General features: G+C 42.8%; 1 protein-coding gene across 3 annotated transcripts; it reads left to right on the top strand.

The window, feature by feature from the left end:
* Positions 1-205: 205 nt before the first annotated feature.
* Positions 206-18,156, top strand: STAT1 (signal transducer and activator of transcription 1). Of its 3 annotated transcripts, XM_065751124.1 has the most exons (24): positions 207-305; positions 1,130-1,258; positions 1,856-2,000; positions 2,835-2,933; positions 4,614-4,709; positions 5,423-5,501; positions 6,112-6,203; positions 6,821-6,972; positions 7,198-7,356; positions 8,656-8,748; positions 9,191-9,250; positions 9,434-9,463; positions 9,547-9,640; positions 10,456-10,497; positions 10,954-11,037; positions 11,269-11,367; positions 11,521-11,656; positions 12,927-12,985; positions 13,369-13,463; positions 14,774-14,913; positions 15,722-15,907; positions 16,388-16,463; positions 17,103-17,205; positions 17,802-18,156. In XM_065751124.1, the coding sequence occupies exons 1-24, from the start codon at positions 229-231 to the stop codon at positions 17,823-17,825; spliced, it is 2,349 nt and encodes a 782-aa protein (XP_065607196.1). In that variant the 5' UTR covers positions 207-228; the 3' UTR covers positions 17,826-18,156. The 3 variants fall into 3 exon arrangements, with proteins under 3 accessions (XP_065607195.1, XP_065607196.1, XP_065607197.1); XM_065751123.1 differs by lacking the exon at positions 17,802-18,156 and having other exon boundaries at positions 206-305; positions 17,103-17,646; XM_065751125.1 differs by lacking the exons at positions 207-305; positions 1,856-2,000; positions 17,802-18,156 and having other exon boundaries at positions 1,175-1,258; positions 17,103-17,646.
* Positions 18,157-20,565: the final 2,409 nt, after the last annotated feature.

Here is a 20,565-nt window from a genome sequence, read left to right as displayed (position 1 = left end):
TCTGACACGCGCTTTCACGCTGCTCCCCTCTTTCCTTAGCGCCACAGACCGCGCGGCCTTTCCCCAACGCCTCAAAACCGCGCGGCGCTGCGGGGGAGGAGATCGCGCCTCACCCCCCCTTCACGCAGACGGAAAAGGGCAGGGGGCGGGGCGCCGGGCGGCCCCGCGAGCGCCTATTGGTCCAGACGGCGGGGGCCGGTCTCCCATTGGTGCCGGCTGCGAGTCCCCATGGCTGCGTCCGTGAGGGTATTAATGGGCGCAGGAGAGGGGCGCAGGCGGAGTCGCGAGACAGCGTGTTCCAGCGGGTGAGTGCGGGGCGCGGGCGGCTTTGTGTCTCACCTGAAGCCCCGTCGTTAGAAGTAAGGGACAGCGTAGGGAGGAGAGGGCTCCGGGGAGACCTGAGAGCAGCCTGTCAGCTCTGAAGGGGCGGTAAGAAGGAAGGGGACAGGCTCTTTAGCAGGGTCTGTTGTGACGGGATGAGGGAAAGGGGTCCTAACTAAAAGAGGGAAGATTTAGACCGGATAAAACCGCTTCTCACGGGTCCTCAGCAGTAGCAGGCCCAGCATTCACAGCCAATAATCACATACAGAAAGAAGAACCAGACTCACCCAGCTCTGAAGGGTCTCTCTGGCCACGCAGCACTCCTCAGGCAGCAGCCCAGGTCCAAGAGATGCTCTCCCACCAGTGCCTGGCCTTTATATGAGCACAGGGGGGGCTCCACTCTCAGCCCACCCCTTGTGGTCAGCTGGGGAGCACAGCTGCAAGCAATCTGCCTGTGCTCCTGGGCCACACACAGCCCTTCACCAGTGCTCCATCACCACTTCAAGCCCTGACCTTACTGCTCCCCTACTAGCTGTAACAGTGCTGATGCTTTAAGTGCTGTGAAAAGAGCATGTTCAGAGGAAAGAGATGCAAGTGTACATAGGGAAGAGTTTTTTGAATGATGCTTCATTAGCTTTTCCCATTTTGTCTTGAAACAAAACATGTTTTTCTGCTAGAACACTTTTCAATTTTATCATGACCTCCAATTTTACCATTTTTAATGAAAGCTTAAAACAAGTTGCCTTTCACCAGTTCAGCTCTAATGATAATTTAAGCTTTTACACTGCTTTTATTCCCCGCTTCCCAGGATGACCCAGTGGTACCAGCTACAGCAGCTTGACTCCAAATTTTTGGAGCAAGTTCACCAGCTATACGATGACAGCTTTCCTATGGAAATCAGACAGTACCTGGCACAGTGGCTGGAAAACCAGGACTGGTAAGCATAGAAATTGACCTTTGGGTTATGTGGTGGTAAACATTCTGGTACACACACAGTGACAGATGGCAGAGAAGTACCCAGCAAGCAAGCAAGCAAGCTGCTAGGGACACCTAGTGGGAAATCGAGTCTATTGGAAGGGAACCCGACATCTAGAGTAACGAGAGTACCATTTGATATTTTCCTTGGTTAGTATCAAACAAAAGCAGCTGTCTCAAGGCAGTCAGTTTCCTTGGCACCCCAGGCTCTCACCGTTCAGAAACTTGGAACATGTTTCCAAAACTTCTGTGGAGTGTCTTTTAGCACTCTACAATGTCCATATGCATCAGGGTCACTTCTAGCTTCCTGATGTGCATGGAGTGCGTCAGTGATATCACACAAAAAGTGGCAGAAGTGGCACAGGAGAATAGCTACGTTTCTCTATCGAGGAAAGTGAGGGAGATGGTGAGAGAATGAAACTAACGTGTTTAAAGCAATTCTTCCTGCTCACATATACTACAACTGGAGCTGAGAATTGATAAGTATAGTTCTTTCTAGTGCATTTCTTGAATGCTGGTTGAAAGTATTTAACACGAGCGTTCTTTGAATTTGTTCTAGGGAACATGCAGCCAACAATGTGTCTTTTGCTACGGTGCTATTCCATGACCTGCTGTCACAGCTTGATGATCAGTTTAGCCGGTTTTTGATAGAAAACAACTTTTTGCTGCAACACAATATAAGGAAAAGCAAACGTAACCTTCAGGTATGCCCAGGCGTATGTTTAAATACCTGCAGGTGGATGTCTCTAGGCAGAATAATCTGCCATGAGGGATTTTTCTCAGAGGTATTTGAGAATTTTGATCTTTAAAGTCCGAATTCAAACATTACTCCATTTTTGTTTTAAGTTGACTACAGTTAGAAAGTTAGTTTCACTACAGTACAGTTACAGTCTCTGGGAACTCAAGAAACAGAAGTTGTGGTTTGTAAGGTGTTTGCTGCGTGTGTTTGGAGTACCTGCAAAAACGGAGTTTTGCTTACTCCTTCCCTTCCCTGAGCAGTTTCTTCAGTGTCTTAATGAGTCTCTGATGCAGAAGAAACACAGGAGAATAAATCCTTTGCATAGCTACAGAACCACAATAAATAGCAAGGAGTCTGTCAATCTGTCCATCATGTTACACTGACGAACAAAAGGAATTGAGCAATTGGAAGTCCATATATTTGTGCACTTCATTAATTCCCTTATTTGCTGCTGCTTGGGAACGTACAGACATCTTTCCTTTATCTTCCTGAACAAGAGCTGTGCCTGTCAAGCTAGGACCACTCTTCCAAAATTGCAGCTGTACCTCCAATGTGTGGAAGTGTGGTTCTAGAGGGAGGACTGTTACGTGGCAAGTCCCACCAACTCTTTGTACACTAACAAAACAAAGTAAAATAGCAGGCAGAGAAACTACTTCTTAGAGATGGTTGCAGCCCTTGTAGTTTTGAAGCAAGATATGACTAAGGCTTAACCAGGCATGTGTCATTCTTCCCAGTTGGTTTAATGGCATACAAGAGATTACACGCATTAACTTTAATGATAGCCTATGTCTAATGCCAGGATAACTTCCAAGAAGACCCGATACACATGGCAATGATCATCCACAACTGCTTGAAAGAGGAGAGGAAAATACTGAACAGTGCACAATTGTCTAATCAGGTAAGTTAGTCTTGAAATGTCTACTGCAGTTGTGTCTGCCCTTTCCTATTATTTGGGTTACCAGCTGGTTTGAGTAACACGAGCTATTCAGAGGGGAAAGGGCCAGAAAGTAGTTTCGATTCTTTGAGTAACATAAAAAACTATTTTTAATTCTTAGTGTGGCCTAATGTGCTCATCAGATCTTACTGCATTTTAATAAATGGAGTTTATTAATAATACTTAATTTTAATAAATGGCCTTACTTCTCCAACAAGATTTCAGCTTTCTTCCTTCTGCATTTTGCTCCTGATTTACTCTGTATTGAGCAGCTGAGCTTTAGCAGGTCTCTAGACTTTCTCTTAAACCAGTGCTGTGTTCTCCCTTCCCAGTGACACTCATTTATTTGTATATTTTAAATGGAGCTGCTAAACCACAGAGCATATTTTTCTCCTCATCAGTCCTTTGGCAGTGCATCTGTTTGGGTTTCCTTTCCAAGAACTGTGTTGCAATAAAAAAAAAAGTCTGCGCTTAGGAAAGCCACGCAAAGTACACAGCTAGATCCAATCTACTAATGAAGTAATAAAGTGATAACTGACTGAGCACATTATGCCCTGAGACAGAAATTCTTCCCTTTACAGCAGATTTTTGGTTGCGTTGTATGGAGAACTGAGAGCACTGGAGCACAGGCTTTCAACAGGCAGCTCTGTCCAAAACAGCTCTTCTAAATATGCAGCTGTGGCAAAACCATTCCCAGATACTTTCCTCATATCTGCAGTGCAGCTGATCATTTCTATACTGGCTTGTGACGTGAAGCACCCAAAACATCCTTTCCAGCATTCCAGATGTTTCTAATAATAATTTTAAAAGGAAATAAATTTTCTGCTTACTGTTGGCACTACATGAAACACCATGCCCTACTTTCTGTTATTTCTTGTTAAGTTTCTTATTTCCCAAAGCAAGTGAACTTTGAAGCACTGTAAAAAAAACAAAAGAGAGACCCATGTGTTAGAAAACACTCAGATTGCTGTCATGATCCCATTGAAACTTATGTTGGGAACCTTTGCCAGTTTATAAGTTGCCTGCATTGGCAAAACAGTATGTTTCTAATACAGTATTTACATGTAGAGCAAAATCCTATCTTTGAAATTACTGCAGCTCTCCTTGAGAGAAGCCATGCTATAAGCTTCTTAAATGAAACCTTCCAGTTTTCAAAGGAACTGTACCAAGAGCTGAAGTTTCCTTTAACGCCCTGTAGGAAATAAACTGCATACTGTATTACCCTGTAACACCAGCCTGTCTTGTTCTTGTGCCTCATGTTTTCCTCCCAGAGCCTGAGTGGATGAGTCTGGTATTGAAAGAAGATGTGATCCAGCCTTCAGTGTTGCTGTTTTTCTGGAATGTATTTAAAAAATACATGAAGATCAGCAAACAACACAAAAAAACTTTCATGCAAAGTAGCAGCTTTTTATTGCTATGACTAAATGTGCAACATCTGCACATGAAAGATATCCCATCACCCTTGCTTTTTCTTCACAAAGTGACTTGCACTCTCATATAAAAGAATGCTGTGATTTATCAGAACAAGTGATGCTTCCTTAGGCTGTTTGTCAACAAAAGCCACCAACTGACATTAATGAAAAAATATTTGCTGTTAGTTGAGTCTGGTTTGACTTCTGTTTTTGTTCTGCTTGCCTTCCTCAGATGGAAGTGGGAGGCGTACAGAACACCGTGACTGGGATGCTGGACAAACAGAAGGAGCTTGATGCAAAAGTTAAGGCTGTAAAAAACAGTGTTACAGTAAGTGTTGCATAATTACAGCTGTATTTGAAGTAGTGCTTATTGAATCATCAGTGTCAAAGAGTTTTCAGTGTATAAGGTATTTTTTAAATAACAAGTAAAAATGAAGCAACTGTTTGGTCTTCTACTCTATTATGAGTAACTGATACATAGCATGTCAATATTTGTAAATAGCACTGCAATACAGATTGGGATTTGGCTATTGTAGCAATATCAAATTTCTTGTGCTTAAATTTTAGCAATAAAAACATTTTATCTATATGAAATATTAGCAACCAAGGAAAAACTCTTTAGAAGATCACAGACTGATATTTCATTGTTAACTAGAAGAGTTTTTTTCTGTTAGCATATTGATGCTTTTTGCCTTAATACAGACTGTCACAGAGTAAGCTTTTCTCAGTGCAATCCTTGAGAGTTTGAAAAAAGTCACATATGCTTTCCCAAAGCATAGTCTTGGTTCTTCTAAATTCCCTCAACTGGTATGACCAGGCACTGAGTGCTTTCCTTGTTTTATTATGGACAGATTTTAGTTTCCTAAAATGAGAGAGAGAAGGTAACTAGATAGTGGTAACCTTAGGAAGATTTCCTGCTAGGAAACTGCAGGAAAAGACATTCGTCAGTGTAAATGCTTGTTGGCAGGCAGATCCTGTTAAGAGATAGTCTTGTGTGATGTGAAATGGAGTAATTGTTCCATCTTCATTCGTGCTTTATAGGATGTAGAGCAAGACATCAAGACATTAGAGGATGTGCAAGACGAATATGACTTTAAACATAAAACCTTGCAGAATAGAGGTAATTTCCTGAGGACATACCTTATTGCATGTGGTTCATAAAATAGCAGGGTTTAGTCTTACATCAGGAAACTAAATTTAATATGTAGTCAAGCTTTCTCATCACGTCCCCCTGCATTAGTTCTGCTTTATGCTGAAACCTAAATTCCCCAAAATAGGTTTTCTTTGTCTGTTCATAGCAGGGCATTTTTTGCTAATGCAGTGTTCTTTTGTCCTTTTACATTCATTTACTTCCATAAGTAGCAAACCATATAGACTCTCACCACACTGCATTCATTTTATATATATGTGGCTCTTCCCCCCCTTTGGTTCCAACAAAATATTTATTTTCCAACACAAAGTTATGGTTGATTAGCCTTCAGAAGAAGGTTGTGGTTGGAAAAGGGAGCACAAGCCATGTTTTTGCTCTTTGTACTTCGTGGCAGGCAGCATTTCCACAAGGCAGATGGGTGCTTCTAACTTAAGGACAGATGCAGTGGTAGCTGGGGGACCCTGTATAGGAACTGTCAGCCTGGGTTTTCCCCACCCCTTCGTTCCTGTACTCACAAGACCATGTCCTGCTGCCGTCCTCCAACCTCAGATTCACAATTTAGACATTTTTTTCCTTACAGAGTATGAGCCCAATGGTGCATCCCAGGAGGAATGTAAGAAAGAGCAGATGAGTCTCAAAAAGATGTTTTTCTTACTTGATATCAAGAGAAAGGTAACACCTTAGTTTTCTTTCAGAAGGCGAAAGCACTGCTTTGAACACCTGCATTGGAATGACATGTCATTCCTGTTTAAAAACAAATTAAAAAAAATAACTCTGCTTACACAGGAAGTAATGTTTTGTTCTTTCCATCCTTCATGGAAATCTAGAATATTGCTGAGCAGTAATATTTCTCTTCTAGCAACTTTTATCCAATTCAATCGGGTACAGCTGAGAGAACAAGAGGAAAATGTAGTATCAGTAGTCATGCTTTTGAGGGAAAGAAAGCAATCAAAGAATTGCAGCTATGTTTTAGTTAAGCACGTTTACTCATTGCAGTGCTCAGATTCCCAGCAAACACTCAGGGATCCCAAGTGTACACCTGGGAGGTGTGTTGATGGAAAACACCTCCTTAGAAGTCAGTGGTACTGAATGTACATTGTTTCTCCACTTAACCTAGCTAATACTGCACTAAAAAGAAGTGAGTGGATTGAATTAACTCCTCTGTTGATAGAAATGATTACTTTGAAGTCATTGGAAAGCTTTGCAAGGCACAGCGTTAGCTAAATCAGTACTTACCTTTTCTATATAAAGTGTTTTTAATAAACAGGTTACTTTAATATTTCCTTTAGGAAGTGGTGGCCAAAATAATACAGCTGTTGAACACCACAGAGCACACGCAGAGTGCTCTTATTAACGAGGAGCTGGTGGAGTGGAAACGTAGGCAACAGACTGCATGCATTGGTGGCCCACCCAACGCCTGTCTTGACCAGCTTCAGAACTGGTAAGTCAAGGATTGCATTCTGCAGGCACTCATCACATCTATCAGATCACCACATGTGCTGGTTATATGCTTTCATTCTGTCACAGCTTAACTAGAGGTTGATTATTGTATCTCCAACGAGCAAGAAGCGCTATTTGTGCAGACCTTAGGGACAGTTACCTTGCTGCTGTCTCAGCATTATTACAATGTAAACATGCTAAAAATAACAGGACTGTGTAATTGTAGGTTCACCGTCATTGCTGAAAGCCTGCAGCAAGTTCGTCAGCAGCTCAAAAAGCTTGAGGAACTGGAGCAGAAACTTACTTACGACCCTGACCCTATCACAAAAAACAAACAAGTTTTGCAGGACCGAACGCACAGTCTTTTCAAACAGCTTATCCAGAGGTAACAGACCAGAAAAGCCTTCTTGTGAGTGTGTGAATTAATGGATCTAGAGTCTTTCCTTCTCTTTGCTTAGTATTTCACGCACGCTGACTTGCATTTTCTGAAGTTTTCCTGAGTTTGGTACAAACATTAAATGACTGTTTTCAAGAGTCCCTCCTTTTTTGTTTTTCCAGAGGTTTAGGCTCGTGAAAAGGGTTTGTGGTCTGCCATCCTTTAAGTTAGCAGGGGCTTTGCTACAACATGTATCAATTTCAGAATCAAACTCCTAGTCTGTCAATGCATTTCTTGTTTTCAGCTTCCACCCTGCAAACCAGCTCAAGTAGATGGGCATAGGAAACCACCCGCGCCGAGCTATGCCCAAGATAAATACACACTAGATTCTCCCTCCTTTTGGCTCTGGCTGCCTCTTCCTTGTGTCCAGCGCAGGGAGAGCAGCCCTCCCTACCTCTGTCCCACCTCTATGACACAAGTTACTGTAGCTAGTACATGCTACATGTAACTTCACTGTCTCATTCTGTAACATACAGATACAGAGCAGAGTTTAGATGCAGTATGTAACCCTGTTTGGGAACTAGCACTCAGCCATGCAAAGACCCATTCCGGTGCCTTAACCACCAGTCTTCAGTTAGAGAAAACAAAGTATTATTCTTCAGACAAGTGAAGGTCGACAAGGAAGGGCTGTATTAGTGCAGTTTTCTTACGTGTGAGTAAGCGGAGGGAAATGTCTCAGCTTGCTGAAATACCTAAGAGTTGCTAATGGAAACACTGTTGTTTTTGTTTATGCATCACAGTGCTGCACAAAAGACATCTGAGACAAGAACAGTTTGAGGTGCATTAGAACAGGTTAGCCTCAGGAATTTGCTGTTAGCTAGCCCTTGCTCAATACCTAGTCTATTGAACTCTGGAGTGTGTGTTACTGTGCTGTAACAGTAAGAACTGAGCAAGGTGAGGAGTGCAAGCGAAGCAAAGCTCCTCACTTGAATTATGCAGGTTACATCAGTATTTACATGGCTTGATTTCGGGGAACTTGGAGATGGACATTTGTCCTCCCCAAACAGTATACGTGTTTAGAAAAACAGGTATCTTATGAAGTCTTTCAGCATCCCTAGCCCCACTGAAGCAAGCAAAATAAACCCACACACAGACCTCTGTTGAGACAAAAACTGAACTAATAGATAAAGCGTGCAGTACAACTAGTAAATCACCTTTTTTTTCCCCAAGTTCTTTCTGTACGTAACTTCAGATTCCTTAAAGATTACATTAACAAATCAAAACACCATTAATCTGTTCTTTCCATAGCTCCTTTGTGGTAGAGAGGCAGCCTTGCATGCCAACACATCCACAGAGACCATTAGTCCTGAAGACAGGAGTACAGTTTACTGTGAAGCTCAGGTATGTTTTCTGTTTCCTCCTTTGTGTTAAAGCCTTTCATTTGATTGGCTTCCTGCAGCTGGGAGGCTTGCACACCTTTCAGTAGGCAGAGTGCTGAGCTCAAGGGGACAAGGAGAGTATCATGTGACACATGTAACTTGCAGTTTTTACCCTTGATCAGTGGTGATGATTGAGTGTGTGAGAAACACAACCAGATTTGATTACGCAAAATGACTCGTTTGCCAATCTAATTTTAATCTCTAGATCAGGAGCTTGGATCAGTTGTACAGACACTGCTAATTTATACTGTCACTTCATCTTCACTAGGCTCACATAGAGTAAGCATAAGGCCAGTACACGATTTTGAGCTCTGCAGCTTAGATTTATCTGTGATAAGCAGCACTAAAGTGGAAAAGCTACATTTTGCAATTATAGTCATTTATTTATGTATTTTTTCCTCCAGATTGCTGGTGAAATTGCAGGAACTGAACTACAACCTGAAAGTGAAAGTTTTATTTGATAAGTACGTTGCATTTTTCCCTTTCCGTGTATAAGGCAATGTTTGTTTTGACTGCTCAAACCAATTGCTTCTCTTACACAAGAGATTTCACAAAAGCATTTAACCAGTTCTCAGCCAGCTATTAAAACAACTAGATTTTCCACATGCAGAATCCTTACATGATCTTAAATTTTTCTTTTTTGACAGAGATGTAAATGAAAAGAACTCAGTCAAAGGGTAAGCAGCATCACAGCTTGATATATTAAAGTTGGGTTCTTACAGTGATTTCAGGCACCTAATTATTTTCTCTCTTTGTGTAGATTCAGGAAATTTAATATTCTGGGAACAAACACAAAAGTAATGAACATGGAAGAATCTACCAATGGAAGTTTAGCAGCAGAATTCAGGCATTTGGTAGGAGACTTTTATTGACACGTTCAATTGTGTGGGCAGAAGCTGTGGTAGGAAGCTGACAGTTTGCTTTTTATTGAAGTCATTGTTTACTTTTGTAAAAGAGGAACCGTTAATTAACGCAGCCTTCCCTTTTCAAGGTCTTTGGCCTGGCATTTCAATTGAAATGCCATCACTTTTGTCACCGAAATAGGGCCAGAAAGGCAAACAAGTCTTTGCTGCCATTTGGTTTGTGCTGCAAGGAGTTTGTTGGAGGAAGAGAAGAAGCCTGGACATACCATTTTTGCCTTTTCTGAGGAGAACCCAGAGATAGGAAAGCATGGAGTAGTTTAAAGGTCTTTGAGACTGGAAGAAGAAAACTGTCTAAAATTCACAATTTCAACAAGAAATTTAGTGTCTTCAGACTGTACAACACTGGATTTACAGAGTATGAAAAGTGAATTAGATAGGTTCTGTCATTGCAACAGGAAAGGAAAAAAAAAATACAAGTCCTGAACCAGGTAACACAGAAATCTCTGTTAACCCAGAAGGAACACAACCAGTTTCCTGAATTGGACTATCATTCTGAGGGTTAGTTTTATTAAACCAGTATTTCATCTGATCCTTCCTGATTTCATTCTGCTTCTGTTCCTATGAAGTCTCTTACATAAAAGACATTGCATACCCTAGTGGTGCAGATGATATTTTCACAGATGAATACTTAATAAGAGACTAGTACCACATAGGATAGTGCAACAGATTTGCATACAGTTAAGGGACTACAGCACAAGCATTTGCTAAAATAAATGAGTGATTGATTTTTTTGTTGTTGTTTGCAGCAACTGAAAGAACAGAAGAATGCAGGAAACAGAACAAACGAGGTATGCAGCAGTAACCTCATTCACAAAGCTCCAACACAAAGCCAAAGGACATTTAAATATTTAAGACAGCCCCACAAAGAAACAGTCAGGAGACACATGACCACTGGAGCTGAGCACTTCTGGGAAATGATCTGTGTGGGAGAACTACTGCCAGAATGGTGTCGCTCTGGATGCTCCCTCATTGGCAGCTAGCTTTAATGGGGCTTCCCAGCAATTACAGATTTTTCTGTGGCTTCTGGGTAGCAGCCAAATCAGAGATGCTGAGCAAGTACCCACCCTAACACAAAGTTCAAGGAAATCAGTATTATCACTTGACCGTGGCCTGTAAACCATTTCTGAAGTCCAGACAAGGAACATCCCAGAGTCAGTAACCTTGGGATAGAGGGGTTTCCCTTAGGGTAAATCCCTGCCTTTTCACCCGAAGATTTTGATTATTTTTTTCCTTCATCTTCAAAGGGTCCTCTTATCGTAACAGAAGAACTTCACTCCCTGAGCTTTGAAACACAGCTGTGCCAGCCTGGCTTAGTAATAGAGCTAGAGGTAAGTCTGAAAGGAATTGGAGTTAACTTCCTCTACGTCACACCTCTATTTGACAAAATCACCCAAGCCTTCATCATACTGAATTTCTGTCCCCTTCATGTATGCTTTCAATGGAGGAGGTAAGACAGTACAAGCAGGGAGTTAAAATGGAAGCAGGTTTGTGAGTCATCCAGTGAAGTACTGCAGCAGAGATACAGAACACTGATGCATTTCTTCCTGTGTCCCTTTCAGACCACGTCGCTGCCCATCATTGTCATCTCTAACGTGAGCCAGCTTCCAAGTGGATGGGCTTCTATCTTATGGTTCAACATGCTGTCTACTGATCCCAAGGTACGGGCAAAACAAAACCACGTCTCCCCTTCTTGCACATAGAGATAGTCTGCACAGTTCCTGAAATTGTATCAGAAATGCAGATTTCAAGCATTCAGGCTGGAGTAATTCACGTCTACTATCTGCTAATTGTATTTTTCCATCCTGTTCTAGAACTTGTCCTTCTTTCTAAACCCACCTTGTGCAAAGTGGCCTAAACTTTCTGAAGTTCTGAGCTGGCAGTTTTCTTCTGTGACAAAGAGAGGACTTAACACAGATCAACTGAGCATGCTGGGAGAGAAACTTCTTGGTATGGTCTGCTAAGCTTTTTAGTTCAGCTGAACAGGCAGATGGCCTCTTGGAACTGAAGCAAGTTCTACATGTTTTCTACAGTCTATTTTAAGTTCTTGCATCTTCTCACTCCTTTTCCCATTACACAATATCACACTGTAGCAATGCAGTGTTTTGCAGTTTTCTATACAATAAGAGTTTGCCAAAGAAGGTCAGGTGATGAGAAAACTGTAGTCCTAGGCTTGGAGCTTTGTACACTGGGGCAGTGCTAATTGGGGCTACTTCTGCCTTTTGAAAAACTACTAAACATTTCTTTTTTTGAAAGATCTCCAGTAGTTTGAATGCTTACTCTGCCTGCACACATAGAGTTGGGCTATTGAAGTGCACAGACTATGAAACTACTGAAGTATACCAAATCAAGTTTCACCAAGACCAGCATCCTTAGGAAAACTCTGATCAGCCATGGGCTTTGTTTTCTGAGCTACGTGTCAGTTTGCCTGACAGGCAGGGCATCTGTCACAGCTACTGAGTTTGCATAGAAAACTCAGAATAAAAATACTGTTGATTTGGTATATTCCTCTAATACTTAAGTTTCAGAAAGCATTCAGTAAGGGATGGCATTTAAGTTTAGTTTCTGCAGCAAAAAGTAGCTATTAAAAAATTCCAGATTGGTAGTATAGTAATGGAAAGAATCAGGTCCAAATACAGTCATGGTCTGCAAAGTTCTAGAAACTGTATAGTCACAGCACAGGGTTTTCTTTGCAGTTTTTATGCAATTAGGAAACACTGTTAAAACAAGGAGGGGAAATGACTGCAACAGGGACAAGAAGAATGTGGTTGGGACAGACCTAAGAGTCAGTTTCTAAGACTGAAGCCTACAAGTTTACAAGTGAGCAACCTGGTCTAGAGGGAGGTATCCCTGCCTGTAGCAGGGGTTGGAACTCGATGGTCTTAAAGGTCTCTTCCAACCCAAACCATTCTATCATTATACGATTCTAAGTTACGAGAGTTGAGACAGGAATGGTCTTTATCTCAAAGATGTCATAGAGTCTGCTGAGCTCCTACAAAAAAGCTTATGTCTTGCTCATGCATTCTCACGCAGTGAACCTCAGATGGGAACTTTACAGGTGCTCCGTGCACTAGCCTGTAAAATGCAGTATCCTTCCGTTTATTTTTCCTTCTTAGTCCACCAGCTCAGAGTTGGAAGTTAACACTGAGGATCTGCTGCTGTAAGTCATTTCCTTTCTGTAATGCATGGGTCATGCCTGAAGTTGATATATTCTATTCAGGGCCAACAAGTGGAGGATCTCATCATGATGGCCTTATTCCTTGGACAAGATTCTGCAAGGTATGAGCTCAGTTAAGAAAGGAAATTTAGAAGGTTTTTCTGTGTGTTTGTTTTGTTCCATATTCCTGCCCATCCAAGAACCAGAGCCTTTTCTGTATTCTTCAATAAGCACAGTTGTGTAAGAGTTAACCAGTGACACCTGTAAGTACTGTATGTTCAGGCAGCCTGTGTTTTCTCCCTACCTCTTGCCTTAAGATTCAGTACAAGATTCATTTCCAATAGCTTCTGTCCCTTTGAAGCAGAGAGCAGAGGACTGGGAAGAAGGGGGGGGGGGGGGGGGGATGAGAAGAAAGGGAAGAAACATGCAAGAACAGGAAGATGACAGCATCTGTCCAAAGAGCTTGCTTCTGATTAACACTCACTTTCCCACCTCTGAATTTCAGGAAAACATAAATGATAAAAATTTCCCTTTTTGGTTGTGGATAGAGGGAATCCTGGAACTTATTAAGAAACACCTCCTGTGTCTCTGGAATGATGGGTAAGACCTCAATTAAATTAACAAATTCCAAGCCTCAAACCTCTCACTTCACAGTCGCATTGTGGGGTTGTGAGGTTGTTTGTGCTGATACTTTGAATGGAACGAAGTGGATCTTGTAACCAGAAAATCCTGAGGCACACAAATTCTAGCAGTGAGGAAGATTTCAGCGAGACAGCTACTTAAAGCAAAAACATCAGATGAACAAGTTGCAGAGGAGGGATCTGATCGTTCAGTTTTTGACCTCTGCTTCTGCTATAAGTAGATTCTTTCTACACCGCAGAACAGAGCCTCTTTTGTGTTTGTCTGGGAAGACTTAAAGTACAACAACGTATAATTCATACAGGGACAACCCATGTTAAGAAAAAGACTTCCACCGCCAGTACTCGTGAGCCTCCGGTAGGTGGCGACTGCCACACATCGAACTCATCTACCACATGAGTCAAGGAGCTAGTTGCGATAATACAGCAGCTAAGTAATAACACTGTGAAATCGAAAATGAGTTCTGCTTGCCCTTTTATACTGGTTTAGCAAGCCTTGCATTCCAGTGTCGCTGATTTCAGAAACAACTTCTGCCAAGAACAGGTTCAGTCACGTTCACAGTTGTGCATTTTTAGTGGTCTGTTTGTATTTGTCCATACTTGGAAATCCTCTTAACAGCTGACACACCACAGGGGATCCCACAGGTCTGTAGGACATACAGCAGAATTGCTCTTGCAGCATTCAAGAACAGACTTCAAATCAGAACCACCCAGATGAAGATGAGTTTGGTCTAAGCCCTTTATATAACGGCCTTGTTTCACTTCTGAGCACAAAATAAGAACAGAAGTCAGAGATTCATTTAACAAATGACTAAGTATTAGGAGGACACTTGGCTTCCTTTACACTCAGGGATGGGAAGGCAGAAGACTCATTAAGAAGTTAAAAATCACTGTTTAGGATCTGACCATGCTAGCATACAAACATAACTTCTGCTACCCCAGCCTAATTTTGATAGCAAGAGACAGTTTCCTTTATTCCAAGCTTAGACAAATGTTTAGATAAGCCACCAGGCAAAAGGAAGAGCGATGAGGGGTGCAGTGATGACTCGTGGCTCAAATAGTGCAGCTCCAGCCTGTCAGTCCTGCTGCTGGCTTCCTAGCTGTTCACAGGACAAAGCTTTCTAAGGGGCTTTCATAAATACTCCAGCTCTTCTAAGTCAAAAAAAAAACAACAAAAAAAAACCTTTAGTTTCCCTGCCTAGAACAGTAAAGCTTAGATTTTATACTGAGTGGTTAACCCAAGTTTTTGTTTTTCTAACCCCCAACGTACAGCTGTATCATGGGTTTCATCAGCAAAGACAAAGAACGTGCTTTATTGAAGGACCAGAGACCAGGGACGTTTTTACTGCGGTTCAGTGAAAGCAGCAGGGAGGGAGCAATCACCTTCACTTGGGTAGAAGGATCTCAAAACGGTAAGTCTGGCATGGAGAACACCTTTGTCTTAGAAATATGCACTTACATCAGAGCAGTAAGTCTTGGTGCATTTCTCCTTCACTCTGTGAGACAGTACAACACGCCACCCCAGCACCCCACCCCGACAAGCAGCAGGCCACAAACAGTGCACACCTTAGTTGGTGCAGCTGACAAGCCTTACAGGTAGCATTTCTAATCTTCAACTAGGACTAGTAGACTTCCCAGAAACAGCTTCTGACCTGGGAGTTCCTTAAGCACGGATCACGCACACTGTCTTCCTGCCTAATTAGGTTCCCTCTTATCAAGAGTTCTTCATCATGCATGCGTGCACATGCACAAAAATAATGTGCCTCCTTCCATCCAGCCCCACATCACCTCCACCAGGGGCTGTTCACCACCGGCTGCATTTGGTCTGCTGTACTCTTGTTCTCTGCCCCTCCTTCATCTTGTGTGCAATATGCCTTTCTTTAACTTATTCTCCATCCCATCTGTTCCTTTATGTTCTTTCCAAGCAAACCACGTATTCACTTACCTCATTTTCTTCACAGTTCTCTTGCTCCAGTTCCTGGGAATGGACAGATGAACCACTAAATGCTATCCCTCCCATAAACCTTCCTACCCCTTATAACAGTTATGCTCACTTTAAAAGTCCCTAAATACTTACATGCTGCATAGAAGATACCATTCAGGCAAGCTCTTTGCTCACCTGACCTCTGCATTTTTTGGAAGTATCTGCAGCTTTTCTGGGACATCCTAGAAAACACTTGGAAACTAACTCTTAAGAGAAATTTCTTCTCTCATCTGTAGAGCCCCAGTTCCACTCAGTAGAGCCGTACACCAAGAAGGAGCTCTCTGCTGTCACTTTCCCTGATATCATTCGCAACTACAAAGTGATGGCGGCCGAAAACATTCCTGAAAATCCACTGAGGTTTCTGTACCCAGATATTCCCAAAGACAACGCCTTTGGCAAATATTACTCCAGGCCTAAGGAGGGTGAGTGCTATAAGTGGCTCGTGTTGTGGGTTTGTTCTTGAGATGCTTGGGCACTGGATCATTTCCGTGGCATAGAAAGAAGCAGTGGGACTGAAGATCTTGGCAGGCTGTCCCACGTTTGAGTGCTGCTCAGTTGAAAGCTGAGGACCAGCAGCTGCACTTAAGAAAAGGTTAAGAAAAGGTTTCTAGAGAGGGGCAACACTAATCAGCTCAGAAACTGGATCCGTAACACTCATATTCACTATTACACTACACTGACACTGGGGCCTGATGGGATTTGTTGATACAACTACATGACACTTGCCCATTTCAATAGCAGAACAGCAAAAACTGATCAAGAAGTGAAATGAATTAACCACAGTGCCCTAACACGTACAAGAGAGACCTGTGCCTTGTTTTGGCCACAGGCTGTATTTGGCACAAGATGGCAACGTGACATAAACTTGCTAATTAACAAGCTATTTGTTTTTTTCTCTCTAGCCCCAGAGCCTATGGATACAGATACTCCCAAGGGAAATGGCTACATCAGGACTGAGTTAATCTCTGTATCTGAAGTGTAAGTTTTCACATAAATGCTGTCTTTCTGAGAACTAAGCACGATTTTTTCAGCTGTAGTTCACCGGTGTTCATAGTGTTCAAGATGTAGGTGCCGCTAACAAAACTTTCTTTGAGGAGCATTCATTTAAGGCCATACTGGCTTTGCAGAGCACTGTGTGTTACTCACAGGTTAGGTCCTTGTTCTGCTTGCAGAGAAGCAGAATTGCTTCTGACAGGTTCTCAGCAACACAAGGCAAAGCATTCACAGCCAATAACCACATACAGAAAGAAGAGCCAGACTCACCCAGCTCTGAAGGGGCTCTCTGGCCACGCAGCACTCCTCAGGCAGCAGCCCAGGTCCAAGAGATGCTCTCCCAGCAGTGCCTGGCCTTTATATGAGCACAGGGGGGCTCCACTCTCAGCCCACCCCTTGTGGTCAGCTGGGGAGCACAGCTGCAAGCAATCTGCCTGTGCTCCTGGGCCACACACAGCCCTTCACCAGTGCTCCATCACCACTTCAAGCCCTGACCTTACTGCTCCCCTGCAGTCTGTTTCAGGAATACCCATTAACGGAACTTTTGGACTCAGAGGCAGACGTGGTAGCCCAGCTGTGTCTTACTTCTTTAGTGAAGGTTTCTCTCTCTTCTCCTTCTATTAGCCACCCTTCCAGGCTCCAATCTCCAGAAAATCTGCTGCCCATGTCTCCTGAAGAGTTTGATGAGATGTCTCGGATGGTGGACCCAGCAGAGATTGACACTGTAGTACGTATGACAGAACATCCTTTTGCAGGAGGATTGAGCTAAATTTCCATTTCTCCTTTTTCTTCCCCCATTCAAACATACATCAAACACTTAGTACAGGCTAACACATCAGAATGCATCACTTCAAAGGTGTAAGAGAAGGAATCCAGATTTCAACTTGGATTGCTATGAGTTGGTCTTGCTGCTTTTTTGTGGAGATAGGAGAGAACAGTGCAGCTTTCACAGCATTCCCCCTCCTCCTTACATGGGGTGGAAGACAGAAAAGGAGGAAGGAATAATGCTGTAATCTTTTGAATGTTATTTGGGGAAGGGAGGAAAGCTGGAGAAGGAGTGCAGCTCAGAAGCACTGCTGCACCAGTGCCTGTGAGGAACTCCTGCTAACAGACCACTCGCACAGTATCACCCCTTTGTTGTACTTCAGAGAAAAGAAACCCAGCAAATTAAAGCGTGGTTCCACCCCCATGGTACTTTGAGCACCACATTCACGTGTTTGGATACCTGGGGAGGACCTCACTGTGCTCTGTTGTTAGCAGACGAAGCAGAGCGTTAGGGCTTTACTCAGCTTGCTTAGTTGACTTGTGCTTTCCTTATTGCAGATGTGTTCAGCATACTCAGCGTAAAGGCAGAGCTTTTTACTGCATCACTAGCACAGCCAATCAGCTTCTGCATCCTGCTCTACCCTTGGGCTTGGGGGCAAGTTCACTTCAGTTCTTTGGGAAGGCCATATGTAATTCACAGCACGTCAGTTTCTCAACCCGAAACTCCAGTAGCACTTTTTAACCAGGGGGGAACATAAGCAGCATTTGTATAGCCTCCATACGTGCACTTCTTTATTTCAAGTTACGTTAAGCAATTTGCTATTGCCAAGACGCTGTGCCAGAGCGCAGGAAGAAAGGAGAACAGCTGGTCAGAAGGGCTCCAGAACACCCATGCTGGATCCCACATGTTTAAGTGGAGGGCCTTGTGAGTGGTTCAGTTTAGTATGTTCTGCCCAAGAGGACCTGTGCAGCCCCTGAAAAAGCACGAGGGAAGTGGAACTTGAAGGAGCTCGCCAAGTGCACACTTCAATGAAAAGCATGTTTTTTGTGCCAAGGATTGCTGAGGTTAACAGAGCCACAACTGGCGACCTAATGCTTTAATGTTATCATGGAGCACTGAATGCAAAACTCCTTTGTGAGACAAAGCCAGGCGTTTGGTTCTTGTCCTATGCTTTGTACCCATGCTTTATGTGCAACAGTTTCTTTTCATTGCTTTTAAACAAGGATGGAATTTTCTTATGAGATTTAAAGCAGTGGCCATACACGTTGCCTTGCCTCTCTGTGGCCAGCAGTCCCACAGGCATTATTGCACTTTCCACTCCCTGCCAAAGGACTATTTTTTTTTGCTGTTTTAAATAAAGGGAACTGTGTACTGACACTTGTCCTTTGCATGTTTTGGCTCTTTCTTTTAGGAAGATGATGTAACTGCTTAATTGTACACAGAGTAGAGACAGTGCTGATGCTGAAGGCAGTATAGATGCTTTTAATCCAAGGCATGGTTGCAGGTCACTACATTGGAGTTCTCAGAACAGGGCGGTTCATTTTGTTTTCCCCCTCAACCAAAGTTCAGTAGATTCTACTTTGATTTTTAGTTAGAGTGAAGCAGTAAAGCCATCAGCCTACCAGGAACCTCTGTGGGCCTTCAGGCTGGCCCACTGGTGCAGCGCTGTGCTCTGTGGCCACGGGGAGATACACTCTCTGGACTCAGGCTTTTACACTTTACGCATCCAGCAGACAACTGAAAGAAAAGAAACCATAGAGATGTGGGATGCAAGAGTAGGCAAGAGGACAGAGCTATTGAGGGCTGATAGCCAATCCAGGTAAGAACTGCAGTAGTGACAGAACACAGTGAGTGCAGTAACACAGCTCTGTACCTACAGACTCCATCAGATCGACTCATTCTGTCACACAACAGAAGTGAGCAGATGTGGAGTTTTGGTCGGCCTTCCCCCTGGCTGAAGGTTTGCATCCCAATGCAGTCACACAGAAAGCCAATAAAAACCGACCACTGGCACCACCTTCTTGGTATTTCCATTTATTATGCTGTAAAAAGCAACACTATCTGGATTTTATTTCTTAAAATAAATAGCTTTCATTTTCAGAACCAGTACAGCTCAAGTTTAGATTCATTCATTCATGGGAAACTGCTAGAAATACATTCATCACTGTCCGTTCCCCACGAGACAGAATCTAGAAGTCAAGATCAGCCCAGTCAGTTACAATGTCCAGACGTACACTGCCAATTAGGATAGTCACTGACAGTCCAGCTCTGAAGCAAAACAAAAGAATCCTGTACAATACATTTTGTTCACAAAGGTCAGCTAATTAATGCTAAGACTAGCACGGTGCCTCTGAGTACAAAGCATTAAGTTAGCTTAATTCAGTTTGTGAGACGGAAGAAAGGTGACAAAACAAAGGTGTGAGGGAATCTTCTTTGGAGCAAAAGGAAGTCAGCATTTGATAACCAAAAGCTACGGGCGTTAAAACCTACGTGTCAGTGTCATAGATGATGAACAGCCAAACCAATACACCGCATATATTCATAAATAACGCTGTGTCTAAAGAGCTGCACTGCTTAACTGGACCTTACAAAATAACGCATCTTCTCACACTGAGAAAATACTAAAACTAGGCAGCAGAAATGCACTTGAAGCTAAGACTGGCTAAAAGCACTCCGTAGGATCTAGAAAGCATTCAGCTTAGGGACAGCCGTGATTTTTTTCCCCCATGTTTTATGCTAACTCAGTTAAAACGCCACTCCTGGGAGCTGTGTGTATACGTGTACTGTGTAATAAGCCTACCTCTTAAAAATGCCTGTTGGAGCGTTGCAAAATTTCACTTACATACAATGAAATCAGGTATTTTTCTGAGAAGCTAAAGGATATGTTTCTGTAAAAAAAAAAAAAAAAAAAGAAGAAATCAGATTATCATTGAGATGCAGGGTACTAGAGTCCACCTGAAAGACTTTATTCCTCTACACTGAACTGCATAGATCTGTTGCCAGAGAAAACGAGTTGGAATTTAGCATAGGGTGCAGCGGGGAAGAGGCCTTGTGCTATTCAGTGACCAGCTCCACTGAGAGCCAGAGGCCATTCGACTTAGTTGGCGACTAAACCTAAGGTGGCTGTGACACAGGATGTGAAGAGAACGGGTCAGAAGACGTTGGAAAGCCTTCAGAAAAATAGCTGATCTTCAGAAAGGAAAGAACAAAAAAGCACTGCAGCTTAATAGCAGTAAGAGAAAAAGTGTTTGATAACCATGCGAAACCATGCCAGCCAGTGCAGAGAGGTGATTTCAGGGCTTTAGACTTTGAGATTCAGCC

This window comes from Cyrtonyx montezumae, unplaced genomic scaffold (assembly GCF_038088225.1).
Source record: "Cyrtonyx montezumae isolate F1298 unplaced genomic scaffold, pur_monq_1.0 scaffold_7, whole genome shotgun sequence".
NCBI classification, from domain to species: Eukaryota; Metazoa; Chordata; class Aves; order Galliformes; family Odontophoridae; genus Cyrtonyx; species Cyrtonyx montezumae.
Note: the sequence above shows the minus strand (reverse complement) of the source record. Positions and strands in the feature narration are given on the sequence as shown.

Excerpts from the sequence above, each read along its gene's own strand:
- STAT1 (XM_065751123.1), top strand. The coding sequence starts at position 229 with ATGGCTGCGTCCGTGAGGGTATTAATGGGCGCAGGAGAGGGGCGCAGG. Across the intron at positions 2,001-2,834 it reads AAAGCAAACGTAACCTTCAG|GATAACTTCCAAGAAGACCC; the intron begins GTATGCCCAGGC and ends GTCTAATGCCAG. Across the intron at positions 6,204-6,820 it reads TACTTGATATCAAGAGAAAG|GAAGTGGTGGCCAAAATAAT; the intron begins GTAACACCTTAG and ends TATTTCCTTTAG.